The sequence below is a fragment of the Hippichthys cyanospilos genome, chromosome 21 (genome assembly GCF_059441005.1).
Source record: "Hippichthys cyanospilos isolate Australia breed blue-spotted pipefish chromosome 21, RoL_Hcya_1.0, whole genome shotgun sequence".
NCBI lineage: Eukaryota > Metazoa > Chordata > Actinopteri > Syngnathiformes > Syngnathidae > Hippichthys > Hippichthys cyanospilos.
The window spans coordinates 8,105,002-8,119,933 of record NC_142389.1 but is presented as its reverse complement, the minus strand read 5'-3'; the positions used below and the strand labels follow the sequence as shown (position 1 = coordinate 8,119,933).

General features: G+C 38.3%; 1 protein-coding gene and 1 long non-coding RNA gene across 2 annotated transcripts in view; one reads left to right on the top strand and one right to left on the bottom strand.

Annotated features, from left to right (window-relative positions):
* LOC148406457 (uncharacterized) overlaps positions 1-14,932 on the bottom strand; it is a 43,138-nt gene that overhangs the window by 13,461 nt on the left and 14,745 nt on the right. The window contains exon 3 of the long non-coding RNA XR_015863967.1: positions 9,570-9,681. This is a non-coding gene — a long non-coding RNA (uncharacterized LOC148406457). The remainder of the gene's footprint in view (positions 1-9,569; positions 9,682-14,932) is intronic.
* The window catches only part of calcr (calcitonin receptor), a 50,946-nt gene that overhangs the window by 24,187 nt on the left and 11,827 nt on the right, over positions 1-14,932 (top strand). Inside the window, exons 2-16 of the mRNA XM_088404728.1 lie at positions 527-591; positions 3,976-4,117; positions 4,750-4,851; positions 6,134-6,219; positions 6,318-6,450; positions 6,526-6,636; positions 6,714-6,826; positions 7,308-7,380; positions 7,452-7,562; positions 8,936-9,048; positions 10,187-10,346; positions 10,424-10,534; positions 10,605-10,717; positions 12,082-12,173; positions 14,094-14,220. Of these exons, the coding sequence (XP_088260854.1) occupies positions 544-591; positions 3,976-4,117; positions 4,750-4,851; positions 6,134-6,219; positions 6,318-6,450; positions 6,526-6,636; positions 6,714-6,826; positions 7,308-7,380; positions 7,452-7,562; positions 8,936-9,048; positions 10,187-10,346; positions 10,424-10,534; positions 10,605-10,717; positions 12,082-12,173; positions 14,094-14,220 (1,635 nt within the window). The 5' untranslated portion in view covers positions 527-543. The remainder of the gene's footprint in view (positions 1-526; positions 592-3,975; positions 4,118-4,749; positions 4,852-6,133; positions 6,220-6,317; positions 6,451-6,525; positions 6,637-6,713; positions 6,827-7,307; positions 7,381-7,451; positions 7,563-8,935; positions 9,049-10,186; positions 10,347-10,423; positions 10,535-10,604; positions 10,718-12,081; positions 12,174-14,093; positions 14,221-14,932) is intronic.

Below are 14,932 nucleotides of genomic sequence, written 5' to 3'. Positions count from 1 at the left end.
TGGACCTTGGTGGAGCTCTACGCTTTGTTCCTCTAAGTGCTCTATTATGAGCCAGAGGCTTCCATCCAAAAACATCCTCAGCACTGGTGACTTCCAGTGGTGGTCCGCGCTGAACAGGCCGCCAATCGTCAACCCCCCTCCATGGTCTTAAGCGTCCCACCCGCAGTTGACTGATGAGCTTCCCATAGTGAATCCGCGTGACACCGAGAAAGTGACCAGAATCCCAACAGCGAGCGAAATCCACTTCAACCGGCAGATGATTTATAAGCGCCGGCTAACAACTGGACCGTTTGCGCTCTACCTCCTTTTAACGACGGCTTCGTCTCTCCCCGTAATGATAGACGCGCTTTGTCTCGGCTGCGGACTACGCTGCTTTGCATTTCAGATGAATGATTCCCAGTTACTCGGTTCTCCCGAGAGGCCACAATCCCGATCCGAAACAATGTTATGTTTGCTCAGTCGGTCGCTTTCACGGTTCGCCAGCTGCTTGATAAATATCGCAATTGTCCTTCTTGTCCTGTTACAGACATCGGAGGGGAAGATATGAAATTAGCTGTTTGCCGCCCTTGGATCCTTTGCTGTCTCTCAGTGGTAAGTGTGAGTGAGTCTAATATTCAGACGATGTTCTAGCATGGAGTCAATTTTCATTAGACATGTGAGACGCTGTGGTCTAGTGGCTTTCTTTGCTCAGCAAAAATTTCATGATTGATATTCACTCCGCATATGTTATCATTACACAGTACATGAACTCATTCGCTGCCAGTGATGGTTATAGACATTCAGTGATACTTCTACTTAGAAAATTCATTTGTTCCGGAAGTAATTTTGGTATGAGAATCTTTCATAAATAGAGCCGCTTTCACAAGTCAATAGTCTAATGCGTTCCAAGCCCCTAAAAATGCTCCTAAACCCTTCAAATTAATATTAGTAAATCATGGAAATGCATCAAAAACGGTAAAACATACATATTAGAATTACTTTAGTGCAAAATAATCCAAATATCCAATGTAGAGAATAATAAAAAACAGCTCTCCTAACCCCTTTGAATGAATCATTAATTGTAGCAGTTGACAACATGAATGCAGTTCACTTGTTTGCCTTGAGATAGTGCTGGTGTGCTGGTGAAGAGTGCATAGACAGACAGCTTTTTAGGATGTTTAATTTGTACCTTTTTATTTTATATTTCCAGAGATCTAGGAATCATTTGCAAGTACACAAGAGCAATAATATTTATTTTTTGGATTATTTTGAGCATGTAAGTGTAGTTTGGGGTCATGCAAAGTGCTTCCTGTGTGATGTCATTGCTAAAGAGCCAACGACGTGCTAACAACGCTAACGTCAGACGTCATTTGTGCCTTTATGTGAATATGTACAATGTTAACCATAGCTAATGTCAATTTTATCTTATGTTATGCGAAGTGTGGATGAAACGAGTAAAGACGAAGTGTTAGACCACAGTAAAGATGTTAAGATGCAAAAAAAAGCGGCATAGTAAATTACAAAAATGCCAACAATCTTGAATTTTCTTTCATTAGTAAAAACAATATTTTGCCGGTCTGTAAGCTGAATTTTTCGTAATGAAAAGTTCATAAGTAGAGGTACTGCAAGATCCAGTTTACCTTGGCTAGCAGTGAATGGGTTAAAAAAAAAAAAGTATATATTCTGGATTTTCACCTTTTGAACTTTTCCAAAATATTCCACTAATCCGTTATACTATGGTGTTTATATCTCACATTGTTCAAGTTGAGCCTTGCCTACTAATAGTTTTTCTCTTATCGAAGCACAAATTCACATTTCAATCTTAAAGGCTTGCATGAAAATGTTTGAAAAAAAAAAAGGAGGCTGTGGGATTATGTAACATGCTGTGCGCGTGTGTCTTTTCCGCAGAATATTTGATTCGCGCTTGAATGGGGTCGCTTCTAAAATAGCAAGGTTTAACTAAAGGGCATTCATCCGGTATTGTTCAGTCAGCTGCATTCCTTTAAATTTGACTGGGTTCATATTTTAAGACAGATTTCTATTTATTCTTATATTATCATTTTCATTGGGGTTCAAAAAAAGGTTAGAGTAGAATCATTTCTTGGGACTTAAAGCAGCAGCATATTTTTTTGTGTCCACTGTAGATGTTTGCTTTTGGTGTATTTCTTTTGACTTACTCAAGCGACTAAGTCCTTGTCCTCAGTAGAGGACACCTTGGCATTTCCAATGATGTCTTATGCACTGTGGCTGGCAAGGGCTAACACACCAAAACCGGTAGAACGCGACCAACATAAGAATGAAGTCAACAGAAAGAACTGCAAAAAAAAAAAAAAAAAAAAAAAAAAAAAAAAAAAAACACATACACACACCAAAAAAAAAAACAACAAAACAAAACATTGAAACAAGGAAAAAGTTCAAACACATTAAATAAAAGATGCAATCAAAAACAGATACAAAATGAAAAATATTGTTTTATAAATTATTTTAAAATATTTTCGGGACAGTGGAGGAGTGGTTAGCATACCCACCTCAGATCAGAGGTGTTCATTTCCAAGTTGCGCCAGCCGTCTTATGTGGAGTTTGCATGTTCTCCCCATGCCCGTGTGGTTTCTCTCTGGGTACTATGACTCCTCCCCCCCTTCCAAAAATATACGTGGCAGGTGTGTTGGGCACTCTAAATTGTCCTTAGGTGTGATTGGGTGCTTGAATGTTTGTTCGTCCCTGTGTGCCCTGTGATTGGCTGGCAACCAGTTTAGAGCGTCCCCCACCGACAGCTCGAAGACAGCACCAGTGACCCTAGTGAGGATAACTGGCTATAGAAAACGGATGGATGGATTTTTAAATATTCTAAGTTTAATAACTATTTTTACTTCTTTAGCACTCCTGTCTTGTGACTTACTGGTCATCTTAGTGTTTTTTTTTTTTTGCATTTGTTTTAAGTTTACGTCTATGTCGTTCTTCTTGTAATGTCTTTGCATTGTTTGTTTGCAGCTGCTTTCATTTGTGTTTCTCTCATTTTACTATTCCGATTTTGTGATCTTCTTCCGCGTTTGTTTTTGCAGTTCTTTTTAAATGTGTTTGCATAGTTTATACCCCCCACACCCACACAAACACACACACACACACATTCCTGTGGTGCTATCATCTTTGCTGTGTTGCTAACACAAAATGGACACAACAGTGGACTCAATGGAATAAGCTGGGTCTCAGGACAACATAATGGGGAATTAAATCATTTGAAAATTAATTAAAAAAAAATGTCTTTCATGTCTTTGTTTTAATGGCAAAAAGAGTCCTGCTCCCTCTCAGCCGCTGCTTCAGTTGATCTTTGTGGTGGCCTGGTGGTCGTATGTATGACGTCATTTACTTCAATGTTTGGAGTGACATCATATGTACGGCTGCTAAACTGCTACACGGGACGTCAAGAATCATCGTGCAGGCGCCACGTGTTGTCGCCCATTGAAAATCCACCCCCATAGATAATGTGATGAGCAATATGGAGACGTCAAATTTTCTGCAAGAACTGCTTGAGATTAGTTCTTTAAGAAGCTTTTTTTTTTTTTTTTTACTTCCCAAACAGAACTTTGCAAGATAACTCACAAAAAATGGCTTTTTTTTCTCCTGCAGTGAGTTCCATTATCAAAATCAGTATTTCACCCCGCAAGGTTTTTCATCTATTGCTATTTCCAAATGCAAACAATACGGGCCAAGATAAGAAGCCTTTGAAGGAAAAGTGGTCTCTTTGGCAAGCATATTTGGATGAGTATCATAAATGGTGAATGATGAGTTTCAGAGCCAAGAGAATCCTTCAATCAGCTTTGAAACATGCCATTAGAATTTTCAGATTACACAAGAACAGACCGTCTGATTATCATAGAGATGTGAAATTGACACATTTAGATTACATCATTACTGCTATCATTTACATATCAATATGGAGCCCACGAGGACATGTTTTCTTTCTGCTTGTCCTCACTTTTTTTATCGTTTCTGCAGTGCGTGGTGTCGGGCGGCACCGAGCCCGTTCCGGAAACATTACTCAAGCCCAGAATGAGCAAAGAGAGATGGGAAGAGACCGGACAAAGTCAATCCAAATGTCTCAATATGTCCAGCAAAGTCAGTCAGCAAAACAGAGATGGTGAGACACACAATTCGAACTAATCAAAATATGTCTTAATATACACAACATTTTGCAAAGAAGTCACTAAAACACAATTTAGTAACGCGTTGCTTCATGTTCCAATTAATTTGCTCTTAATCTGAAAAGAAATAACGTGATGTTCCCTGTCATGGTGTTAAATTTGCTGCAGGAATCCTGTTAAAATGTCACACATCCTCTGACTTGATTTCATGTGCGCCCAAGGAGACTTTTGTCATTTCAGAATTTGCTTCGAACGTTGGTGTCAAAATGGAGGACCAGATATGGCCGTATTGAATTTTCAATAAATTCTCTTCCAAATTATTCTTGTATAAATTTGATAACTAATGTAAACCAAACAATGAACTTAAAACAAGATAAGCAGAGCAAGTGTTTTTTTTTTTTTTTTGCATATATTAAACACACCCTATGATTTTACATGACAAACAGCCACCCTTTGAATAGGCAAAGATACAAAATAGCATACAAAGAAAACAACTTTGACATCCATGCATTACAGGTGCACCAAGAGGCTTTTTTCTTCACTCTATGCTGACATAAATGGAGACGAATGCTTTTGGTCAATGGCATCCGCCAAAGTCAAACATTAAAAATGTTGTTTCTCTCTTTAGTTGGTACCTTCTGTGGAAAAATGTGGGATGGCTTTTTGTGCTGGGAAGAAACGCCAGCAGGTACATCTATCACACAGAGATGTCCCAGTCACAATCCCGCCGGTAAGATTTTTCACATTTGTTCAAAATGATTAAGTGTCATTTTCCAGAGTCGCACATATTTTTATGTGTTTCTAATAATAGTGTTGATACCAAGTGGGGTACCGACTGCAGTGGTAAAGGGTTGGACACTGCAGTCGCTAGTTTGGGTGATGAATCATCACATCAGGACTTGGATGAGAAGAATAGAAGATGCTTTTTATCATATACATATAGTAGCCGTCATTTCTTCATGGGGCTTTTTAGCCTTTGGGGGGCTTAGGTGTAACTGAAGTGAAAGAATTTATTTTCATCTACCATATCATACCATATCTTGTTCCCAATCTCTCTTTTGAACAGTTTCACAAGCCTCTGATTTTGAAACTAGCATATATTCCGGACTATAAGGCGCACTGGTGTATAAGCCGCAACAGCAAAATATGAGCAAAGAAATGCTTTTTGTCACAGATAAGCAGCACTGGACCATAAGCTACAGTTTTTTTTAGTTATTTAATTTTGTTTTAATTGTCTGCCAATAGCAACCTCTTCTCTTTAACAGACTGAGCATGCCTGCATGTTTAGTCCCAACATATTTATAGAAAATGGATGGATATCTGTCAGTTAAATAGCAGTTAAAAATCAATACTTCAATAGCATCTTTTTTTGTCTCCCTTTGTTTGATAGTTTTTTAGTGAACATAATTCATTCTACATAAGTCATATACAATCATAAATATAATCACATATACTGTGTACTGTTTGTACAATTTACACATAATAAATGTATCCAAAATTTTATACATTCTCTCATTATATATATATATATATATATATATATATATATATATATATATATATATATATATATATATATTTTTTTTTTTTTTTTTTAAATAATATATTGTTTTAACTCTTTTTGAGCACAGCGATTGATTCAATCTTTTTTTTCTTTCTATTTAATAGTTGTTCCATAAATTGACTGCTTGAACACATACACACATTTGCTTGCTGGTGGCCAGCAAAAAAAAAAAAAAAAAAAAGCAGCTAAACCACATTGGACTATAAACCACAGGGCTCGTGGCTTATAATCTGAAAATACGGTGCATAAGTGTGTGACAAACTTTAAAATACAGTATATTTAACTTCACAGTCATTCCAGCCGTCTGACAGAAACAATGACAATGTGGCCCACAATAAATATGAGTTAATTAATTCCCCTGCCATAGAAAATGTAACTTTAGACAATCTCTTAATTTTGATCAACCCAGTAACCAATAACACCCGTTTATGTTTGTATCACTTTTCAGAAAACGTGACGAAATATTGCGACCAATGGGGCGAATGGGTCCAAACAGAAACCACTTGCCGAGGATCCTCAAAGGACATAACCGAGGTGTTTGCACACGAGTTGTCACATTTTAGCGCGGGGAAGAAAGCGGCCATTGTTATAGCATTTTTCTTTGCTAAGGCTTATTGTCCTTCTTCCTGCAGGACATTTACAATATCTTCAAGGACATTAAAGACGAACCGACCATAGAACATACAGGAGGTATAGAGAAGAAAATAAGCGAGAACCGCGAAAATTGCCTCTTGAAGATCAAAGATTCAGCTCATAATAAAAGCGGTATTGTATTTGAAGTCACCTCGAATAAATATATACAAGCAACAATAGAATTCTGACGAGTTTCCAATGTGACAGGCTTGTTTTGCAGTCGTATTTGGGATGGTTGGCTTTGTTGGGACGACACCCCGGCGAAAACCTACGCCACGCAGAACTGTCCCAATTATTTTCTCGACTTTGAGCCCTCAGGTGAACGTTTACATCTCTTCCAAACCAATACAAAAATATACATCATATCTAAAGATAGAAAATGATTTAATCTTTAGGAAAAGCCAGTAAATACTGCGGGGAGGACGGGGAGTGGTTTCGCCATCCAGAGGGCGGCGTATTTTGGACCAACTACACGCTCTGCGCCAGCAACCATGAGAAGACGTCACGGGTGATGTTTTGCTCATTTTATACTGTACATTCATTCAAAGTCACCTCTGCAAATGCAAAATCCACTGAGGACAGTGACAAAATCCATTAAATGAGCATGAGGGACACTTGCGGTAGTAGGTCAAGGTCCAATCGGATTCAAAGTACGTCACGGGCATAGGAAACTATTGTGGCGCAAATAAATGTACCTTTTACTCCACAAGTAATAAAAGAGCGATTTGAGGAAATACATAGTCTCCGGCCAGCAAAACTAGATGAAGAAATTGATTTCTTACAATCGCTTTTTGTTCATTGTTTGTCTTTGACGTCACGCTTCCTGTTAGAGACTAAAATGTTAAGTGTAAGTGCACTTGCTTTTATCTGCACTTTTCCAGGGGACTATTGATTCAGCGAGCCTTCTAAACAAACAAAAATAACTCGAGGAAATCATTATTTCTTTCTGAAAGGTGTATGCCTCTTTTTTTTTTTTGTTTATCCGACAGCAGCAAAAACTGCTTGAGAGTGAATACAAATGCCTTCTGAAAATGAGCCAAGATCCCGCTTTGAAGGAATCAGGTAACAAGATGCTGAAACGCCATTTTGTTTTAACATATGTCACACAACCTGCGTGCGTTTTGTTGTTGCAGGGCCGTATTGCAGTCGGAACTGGGATGGCTGGCTGTGCTGGGACGATACCGCAGCAGGAACCTACGCTGCCCAAAAGTGTCCAGATTACTTCTCATATGGAGAAACCTCAGGTGGCAAATGTTTTTCTTTTGCACTGGCATTTTTAAATATACAATTAATAACCCTTGATTGCCCTCATAATTTGCTATTAATAGTTCCCCTAAATTATTAAACAGATCAGCGTTTTTCTTTTCTTTTTTTTAATATGTCAGTCAACTACCTCCCAATCAATGCAAAGTATATTTGGATTAAAAAAAACATATTATAAAACAATAGTGCTGAGAACTTGAGTTAAATTTCATTTAGCAACTCAGAAGTCAGATTGTGTAATATCATCTCGTATCTTTCTTGCTAATCTGCCAAAAAACTGCGTCATTAATAACAGTGGGCAGCGATATAAAACTTTAAGTGATACACTGTTTTGCAAATGTCAGACTAACACAGTATGACATAAGTTGCTTAGTGCTCCATTTAATTTGCTCTTAATTTGAGAAGAAAAATTGACCGTTCCTGCCACAACATTAAACTGTATATTTGGTACTCGGAAGGAAAAATATGTATGTTTTATCAAATATATGCGGTTTGTCAATAACAATAGGCATTCATACGAGGAGTGGAACGTTTTCTCAAATAAATAAATATCCTCTTATCAATGAACACATCAGAAAGAGTCAAGTCAGTCCCTGCGCCCTGTGCTAGCAAGTATGGGTACGTGCATGTTGTCTGAACAAATAATTTCCTCGAGCTATTATCCTTTAAGTTGACTTTAATACAACCAGCAAAACCAAACCGACAACATTTGGATGCAGTTTTAAATGATAATCAATATATGTTTTTTTTTTTCCTCCTGATCACTGCAGGTACTCTTTAAAACGCATTAGATTTGTTGACACCTACGGAACCCTTTTTAAGATTTTACATCCTATCTGAAGTGCCTTTATGTACCCCGGGGGTTCTCGTACCTCCATTTGAGACTCACCGCGATAGATGATTTTCTGCTAGGATGAAGAGAAAGTTTCTCAGAGATCAAAGTACTGACGAGACGACGGGAAGCAAACCAAAGTGGAGGAGATGAATACGTTTAGGTCCTTTTTAGGATGGACCAGGGAGAATCAAATTCAAAATGAACTCATTAGAGGTATAACCAAGGTTAGATATGGTGAAAATTAAGCTAGAGGGGCCAGAGTTTGATGACTTGAAAACATGCAGAGGGTGAGATAGTGTGTATATTGATAGAACGATGAGAAGTAAAACACACCGTTAATCCTTTGATTGTTTGAACTGCGGGCTCACAAGAGCTGCCGAGACTGAAAGTTAAATCTGTGACAACTTTAGTTCAACTTTTGCCAGAGAATGTTTCTTGAATTCTGAATATGACCCAAGGGCAAATTAGGGTTTCAGTATGCGCTGCGACATGATTAATGCATTGCCGCGCTCTCTTTAGAGAAGGCGACCAAGTACTGCGGAGAGGACGGCCGATGGTATCGACACCCAGAATCCAACATCACGTGGACCAACTTTACACTCTGCGCTGTTGACATTCAGGAAAAGCTGGAGGTGATATACGTAGAAAATACGTGTGCTTACCACATTTTTTTTTTTTTTTTTTTAACTGAGGTTCCCAGAACATTAAATCAACTGGGGTCTTCTGGTTAAAAGGCACTCATCAGTTCATGCAAGAGCCCAGATAGGAAAACTCAACTATTTTTGAACTGTCTTGGTTCTCTTAGATGTTTTCCAAACCTCTATTTAGTCGATTAACACGAATAGAACCTTATTAGCCGCTAAGACAACCAGAGCGGTCCAGTTTTGATTGAGTGAATGCCCTGATGACCGTTTTAAACATTTTATTCTTTTTTATTCTATTTTTATCTTGTTTCTTACATTTCAGTTAGTTTTGATAACTCATTTTATTCCAAAGAAACTTTGGATGAGTTCATAACATTAGCATAAGCTTTAATACTAACAGAGATCAGCGGTTCTTAACCTTTGACAGAGAGTCTGTCAGTTCATCAGAAATCTCCAAAAAAGACCAACAAAGAGGAGATTGAAACGATGTCTTCAGAGTGGTCACTCACCTGCATGCATCTGCATTCAGTTGGTCCGTCACCGAGGATCAGCCATTTTGCCTTCGAACACCAGAGCAGCGAAAATTTGTCAAATGCCCACTCCATGGTGATGCAAAGGTTGCTGAAAAAAAAGGATATATAGTGTAGGTTTGTCTTGAAAAAAAATGGTTGCTACTAAATGAACTAACTACTAAAGTAATTAGAAATACATCAGCAATCACAACAGCTGGAGTTAATTTTAATGACAAACATTTAAAAAATGTTGTCAACCAAATTTTTCTTTGTTAAAGCATTTTGTACATTTCAGTTACCGATAACAAGATTGCTGAAAACGAAGAATAAAACGATCTAGATCAGAGGTCACCAACTCCAGAACCAGCATGTTTTTTGTGCACCTTTTTCCGATGCACCTGATTCGAATGAACAGGATAATTGTCGAGCTTCTGCAGAGCTTCTTGATGAGCTGATTATTTGAATCAGGTGCGTCGGGAGAGGATTGCAATGAAAACATGCTGGATAGGGTTAGCGGTTAATGGGGAACAAAAACAATGTCTGATGTCATCATTACTGATTGAACAAGCATATCATTTGTATATACATATGTTTGCTACTGCCTGTTCACGCAGGGAGCAAGTGCGCAACTCGCTGGGGACACGGAGCACGACTTTACCAACAAAATCACAGTGGTGGAACTAGACGAGCAAGATCTCGGAAGGGATAAAATCCTCGACAGCCAGTACAAATGCTTTGAGAAAATGAAGCGGGATCCTCCGTATAACAAATCGAGTAATGGCCTCGTTCTTCTCCATTTTGGTAGGCTATGAATAATCCCAAGTCAAGTTTGTTTTTCTCCGGTGTGGCAGGAGTGTACTGCAATCGCAATTGGGACGGCTGGTTGTGCTGGGGCGATACGCCGGCCGGAACTTACACCTCCCAAAACTGCCCCAATTATTTTGTTGACTTTGACCCTACGGGTAAGCAGTATGCCAGTCTCTGCAAATGCTTTGGCAAGGTTATATGGGAAATATCTTTTTTAATGTGCAGAAAAGGCAACAAAGTACTGTGGGGATGATGGACAGTGGTTTCGCCACCCTGACACCAACAGAACCTGGTCAAACTATACACTCTGCAATGAAAACACAAATGCAAAGTTGAAGGTAAGCCAAATGTGACTAATTCGGGTATTAATAGTTTAGTAAAAAAAAATGTAAATCCCAGTGGACGATGGCAACGTAAACAAACAGTAGTCAACAGTAGTGACCATTGTGACTGATTGAGTGAGATCTATGAGAAAGTACAGAAAAACACACAAAAAAAAAGCTGCATGACCATAAATCAGGCGTGTCCAAACTTTTTTGTCCAAGGCTCACATAAGAAAAAGTTAAAGGGAGCAATTTGTCAAGCACGGCAAACATTACAGTTTGTTTTTCAAGCTGAACAGCTTTTAATAAGACAAGATTTCAGGATTTAGATCAAAGAGATCAAAATTTAAAACCAAAACAGGAGGAAAATAAGGTGACAATTTTTTGAGCTTGGGAATCATTCATGTGACATGTTCAACGTTTTGGCATTAAGATAGAGCAGAAACTTGAAATAAACGTCTTTGCTTGAAAGAAAAATTGTTCTTCACCACGGCTGCATATTTAGAAAAGCTCTACCTTAAAAAAAATAGTAGTAATTTTCATTTCTCCTATATATTTTGGACCGCAAATTGCCCCCGGGCGTTAGATTCGATACCCTGCCAAAAGCAATACAACCGATTAAGCAAACCAAGATTTTAGATTTCTAAAAATTATCATCAAACAACTACAATTCATGGTAATCAGCGTAATCTATAGTAACACACATATAGAGCACATATCAAAATATTTCCGCAGTACTTAGTAGTATGGTTAATTTAGGACAAATTATACATTGCAACCCACTTTGTTGACAGTGGGCCAAGCACCACCTTGTTATGTATGGAAAAGTTGCTAAATGCCACCAATATACCAGAAAAATGGCATATTCTATCAGTTCTATTTTTAATTTTTAATGCTAATTAGCATTCTTTCTGGCTCCGCGATTTACCACATTAGCAAAGCTAGCTTAAGCACTAGCTACTTCTTAGTGTGCTATTCATTTATGCTACTAAGAGCTAGCTAGCATTAATGTTAGCTAGCCCTCAAGAGCACAAAGACTACTGTATATAATTCACAAAACATTTTTACTGTACTGTTTTACTTAGGGCGTATGTAAAAGAATTGAATTAGCACTTCTGCCAGAATCAGAACTTTGTGCTGTCTGAGCACATTTTACCAACATTGTATAACGCAGCAAAAATGATGCCTGTCAGACTTCAGTGTTTCAAAATTCAAGCTGCTGACTGTTCAAAAGTAAATATACACGTGTGTGATGTATGTTTGCCTTTGAAATAATAAGTGAATATTCGCGTTACAATTTACACAATTGATTTATTTGGAAATGATGAGTATGAATCGAGCCATTTATGTTTACGCTATTTATTTGTGTTTGTTTCCAGTCAGCGTACATCCTGTTTTACATGGCTATTTCCGGTCACGCCTTATCTATCGTCTCCCTGCTCATCTCTTTGGCCATCTTCTTCTACTTCAGGTATTGTGACATTCCTGACCTCCATCTGACATCACATCTGTTTTATGAATGTACTGACAGCTTTGGCATTAGAGCTACAGTTTGCATAATGCTGAGATGATGATGGGAGCTTTGACCTCAAATGGTCGCTTGTCATTTTCCTTGCAAGGACGTGACTTTTTTTTTGTGACCAGTATCTTTCACACGCACGTGTAGATTGCGATGTCGTCGAAGAGTTTAATGGTTGTTCCACTTTAGATGATCAAGATCAACCCTGCTGCTTTACTGGCTTGACTTAATTTTATTTAGCGTCTTCATTTAATGGCAACTGGGGTTCCATTTTTGTTCAGTAATACATTACTAATAGCTCTCCCTTGGCCCTGCTATTATTGAACTATGCGCTTATAAAGATTGTTTGTTGCGTTTTTAAAAGCAGTGGTTATGGAGTCTGGCTGCTGCACGACACCCTCGGTGTGCTGCAAAACTTTCGACACCATCATTCATAGCTCAGCAGATGCAGGATCACTAATCATCAGACCTGCTTAGGGAAAATTAATCAAGCTGACAAGTTGGATCCAGGCTTGTTTCTGCTTTCGTCTTACTTCAGCTTTCTTCAGAGCACAATCCTTTCAAGTCTTGGGGCTTGATGTTATGTTAGAGGATCCAGATGTGAGGCTTACATGGGAATGTGGGGCTGAAGCTGTGTTCCATTCGCTAGAAAGCATGTCCATTGTCAATGTCTGGTGCCTCAGCCGGTCTGGTATGGGGGAACGTGTGCTTCAGTATTTCAGGGGGTGCGTGAGATTTTAACAGGGTTTCTGTGGGTATAAGCAATTCTACTTTCATGGATTTTGTTTTAGGCTGAAGGCAATGCCAATTTTTGGGCGGGAAAAAAACTGCAGCAATCAATTGGTCGATTAATAAAATTTATAATGAATAAACTAGCGTTGATTTGTTTCTTCCCAAACTGTTTGAATAGGCACCAATTATATGTGGATTTTCCCTATTCACAAATCACCCTTGTACCTATTTCCTGCAAATAGCAGGGGAGCAACAGTAGATAGATTATTAAAAAAAAAACATGGAAAAGAAAGCTGATCAACAAATGTTATACTCTATATTTAAGGATACAGGGTTATGATATTGATTTACAGTATGTGCATTAAATAATGACAACAGTGTTACCTTTATACAACTACTGTAAATGGTGAGAGTGTATAAAATTAAGTGGCAAATGTTTGGCCATTTGCCTGATTATTTTTGGCCAATTCATTGGAACAATTCATTCTTCTTTTCAGATTAAAAGCAAATGAACTGGAACATAAAGCAACTTATTGCTACATATGTTATAGTAGTATGAACGAGACAGCAATTAAAAAATGTTACATAATCCAGTTTCTGGGACTTGCTGGATAAAAAACGCCAAATGTAGTGACGACAAATGTAAGTCGAATATATCAGGGGCGTACAGAACTGCACTGCTTTAAGTTGTAATATTTCATTCCAAAAAAATGCTTTTCACTGGTCAGGGGGTGCTGAAAATTATTTCATAGGAGAAGAAGCTTTTTCTCAGGTACTGTAGACCAGGGTTCCACAAACACTGGTCCGCGGCCCGGTACCGCTCCGTGGATCATCTGGTACCGGGCCACTTGAGCCGTACCCAAAATAATGTTATGTAACATTAATTGTATCAGTTTTAACAGTGCATTAATTTGCGCTTTGCTTGGCTTGATCTTTGTTTTTTGGCGCCGCCTCTGGCCGCTGTTGGTATTACACTTTGTAGTGAGGAAGGACGGTGTGGCTTGAGTTGAGAGCAGTCTCTGTCACACACCTCTCAGTTCAGATAAGATTCTATCACTGTAAATATTTGCTGCAAGTGCATAACACTGTACTTAGATGTCATCATGCTGACATATCAATCTTCATCATTTCATAACGCAGGAGTCTGAGCTGCCAAAGGATCACGCTGCACAAGAACCTGTTCTGCTCCTACGTGCTCAATTCGGCCCTGACCATCCTCTACCTGGTCATTGTGGTCAACAACCCAAAACTCATCGAAAGAAACCCTGTGAGTTTCACCATGTATTGAATATTGTCACGCAGCACGAAGAACGAAATGTTTGCACTGGCACATTTCCACAGCGCTGTTCAATAAAGGAATGCCGCTGTCGATAAGGAAGATTAGTTCCACCGTGGGAAATTAGGTGCAACGTATTTATTATTCATGCTCGAAAGAAAAATTAAGCTATAAATCCAGCCATGCATTTTGTGTACTGCTAGTCGTTATTACCATCGCGGATAACTGGAGCTTTTTTTTTTTTTTTAGGCAAAAGGTGAAGCCACTGCAAGGGCAGCAACTGATTATTTTGATAATCAGATATTCTGTTGATTTTGATTTTCTTAAACAGATGAATACATTTGTCAAATTTGAGGTATATAAAATCATTTTAAGCCTTGTAAATGACATATTAGTTATTTCACATTCAAAATAATGTTATTCAAACCCAGAAATGTGGACAAAATTGGTCTGTTTTGAGTTATGCGGTTACAAGTCAATCCCCCTAATATGGGGTTTGACAATGAGCAAAAAAACTTGACTTGTACTCTGAGAAATACAGTAGTTGAAGAATAGTGTCTCTACATGTAGAATTCTGGGTTACTATTTCTCTCTGCAAAGTGTGACGCTTGTATTTTTTTTCTGTTTTTTGGAAAATCCCTGGATAATTTATGAGTTATACAATTCTCCAAAGTCGTCCTGATGATAAATCTGTCTAGCAGGA